The sequence below is a fragment of the Trypanosoma rangeli genome (genome assembly GCF_003719475.1).
Source record: "Trypanosoma rangeli strain AM80 chromosome Unknown Tra_15.4_contig_01006, whole genome shotgun sequence".
In the NCBI taxonomy this organism is placed as follows: Eukaryota; Euglenozoa; class Kinetoplastea; order Trypanosomatida; family Trypanosomatidae; genus Trypanosoma; species Trypanosoma rangeli.
The window spans coordinates 1-2,173 of NW_021706751.1; the positions used below are offsets into that span (position 1 = coordinate 1).

The 2,173-nt window shown below is 58.4% G+C and overlaps 1 protein-coding gene across 1 annotated transcript, besides 2 other annotated features; it reads right to left on the reverse strand.

The window, feature by feature from the left end:
* Positions 1 to 568: 568 nt before the first annotated feature.
* Positions 569 to 1,312, reverse strand: TraAM80_10494 (uncharacterized protein; the record flags this gene model as incomplete). The annotated part of the gene is made up of 1 exon (XM_029387110.1): positions 569 to 1,312. One exon carries the CDS (start codon positions 1,310 to 1,312, stop codon positions 569 to 571), a length of 744 nt encoding a protein of 247 aa, XP_029233050.1.
* Positions 1,313 to 1,533: 221 nt separating this feature from the next.
* Positions 1,534 to 1,621: a satellite DNA.
* A 187-nt stretch (positions 1,622 to 1,808) lies between these two features.
* Positions 1,809 to 1,846: a sequence feature (A-rich).
* Positions 1,847 to 2,173: the final 327 nt, after the last annotated feature.

Genomic DNA, 2,173 nt, shown 5'->3' on the forward strand with positions numbered 1-2,173 from the left:
AGGGGGCCGTTTGAGGGCGCACTACATGATGCGCCCCTCGCCTTCGACGTCTGACACGTGGCAAATGGTATAGGATGTAGCGTTGCCGCCAGCAAGCCCTATTTGCTCGTGAACAGGTCGCGGGGATCCTACTGAAGTCGACCACCCCCTCACTAAGCAAACGGCTACAGCGGCCGCACCGCCGCAACACATATCCACCCACTCAGCTGGCACCGCGCACAAAATTGTGAAGGCCGCCCTGGCCGTACTTTGCCCGACCCTCTTCCCCCCACGGCAACCGCAGCGGCTATTTAGTTTCGGTGTCGCGGGGGGTTCGAGGTGCGCTAAATGGCTCCATCGCCTGCGGGTGCAGCCCATTCGGCAGCCTGTGTTTCGGCCTCCCAGAGAAGCTTCCAGACGCGCGCTCCAGTGGCAGGGGGGCACCGGGCGGAGGGGGGGCGGGGAATACGGGCGCCCGCGGGAGGACCGGTGCCTCATGCGACGCACTGCGGAAGCGTATGGGCGTGGCGCACGGTGAAAGTCCCGCCCGGGCCAGTTCGGCTGCGCCCCGGACCAGCGCCCTATGGAACTAGTTTGCGTTGGCCGGGAAGAGGGGGGTGGGGAACTCGCGTCGAGGTTTTCTCGGCAAGAGGCGCGACGTCCGCACTGTTTCTCCATCCTTGCCGCGGAGCGAACACCAGACAACGATGCCGGCGGATTTTACAAGGAGGGTTTCAAGGTGGGGAGAGGCGCCGTGGTTTGGAAGCGGCGTGGGTGAGGCGGCGCTGGGGCACATTTTATTCTGCTGTGGGCCCCTTGCGGCCCGGCGTGCGAAATTTGGCTTTGAGGGGGTTTGAGGTGCCTGCGCTTCACTTTGGTCAGCCACTGGCTCGGTTGTTTTGCAACCCGTTCGGTCTCCGCGCCCACTGATTTGCCCACAGCCGGCGGCGACATAGAAGATGGTGGCGCTGGCCTGCTGAAGGCGGAGCGCCTTTAGTTTGTTGCTTTGATCGTTTGTCTTGTTTTGCTTCGGCTTCTTCCGCGCCCTCGTTTCTGGCGCGCTGTACCCTAAAAACACCAAATCGCAATTTCTCCCCCACCACCACCACTTTTCGAAGGGGAGGCAGCCGAGGCGAGAGAGTTCGGTTTCAGCCCTTACCTCCGCCCAGGAAGGGGAAGACGACGCAACTGAACCCCGGGAAGGGCGATGGAGCCGCGCACCAAAGCGACGCAACGCCAGCTGCCACCCACGACGGAGGAAAAAGGCAGCACCCACAGCCACCTCCGCCAGTTCACTTCCACAGCCGCGGTAAATAATTGCACCGCACCGCATCCAACACGAGACACCCAAACGCGAACACCCGCCCCGCTGGCCACGCACAAGCAGGGCGCACCCATGGCGGCAACCGCAAACAAGAGGAACCGCTCACTCCGTGCCACGCCGTTGTAGCTGATGGGGCCGCGCCTCAAGACAACACCCCCACACGCAGCGCCCTGCACTCGCAACGAAAAAGAGGGAGCCGCTGTGCGCACTTACGCCTGCACCGTGTCCCTCTTCTTCCCACCACCATGGAAGGAGGCAGCAGCCACACGCGGCACTGCCACCACTGACCACGAAGAAATCATTCACTTGCACCGCAGTAAATAAGTCCCGCGTGTGTGCGTGTAGCTGCGGGCACGCACTAAAAGGAGGAAAGAAATAGCAAAGCACGTAGGGGCAACACACAAACACAGCAGAGATGCAGGACGGAAATAATATGCGAAAAGTATGGTGAGGCTTGGGAATGAACTGCAGCCCAGGCAGTTGTGAACCACTGGAAATTTGATGAAAATAAAAAAATAATTAAACAAAGTAAAATAAAATAAAACGTCTTTGTCTTTAGCGACGATTCTAAACACACACGCACACACACGGAGATAGAGAGAAGAACAAAAAAAAAAGAACAACACGTCTTTTTCCCCTTCCAAATTGTCAATCTCAGGCACCCCAAAAACGTGCAGACACATTTTTGCCTGCAGGAAAGAAGACATATACGCATTCGTTTCAACCGTTTACACGCCCCTGGTGTCCGCATATCGTTTATATTCCAGTGGGGCACGCGGTGTGCCGCTGTAATTCCCATTTCACTTTTCATATAGGCGCCATTGGCGGTGCACGCAATGCCAAAAGAGCGCATGAACCCCGAGACGGAAG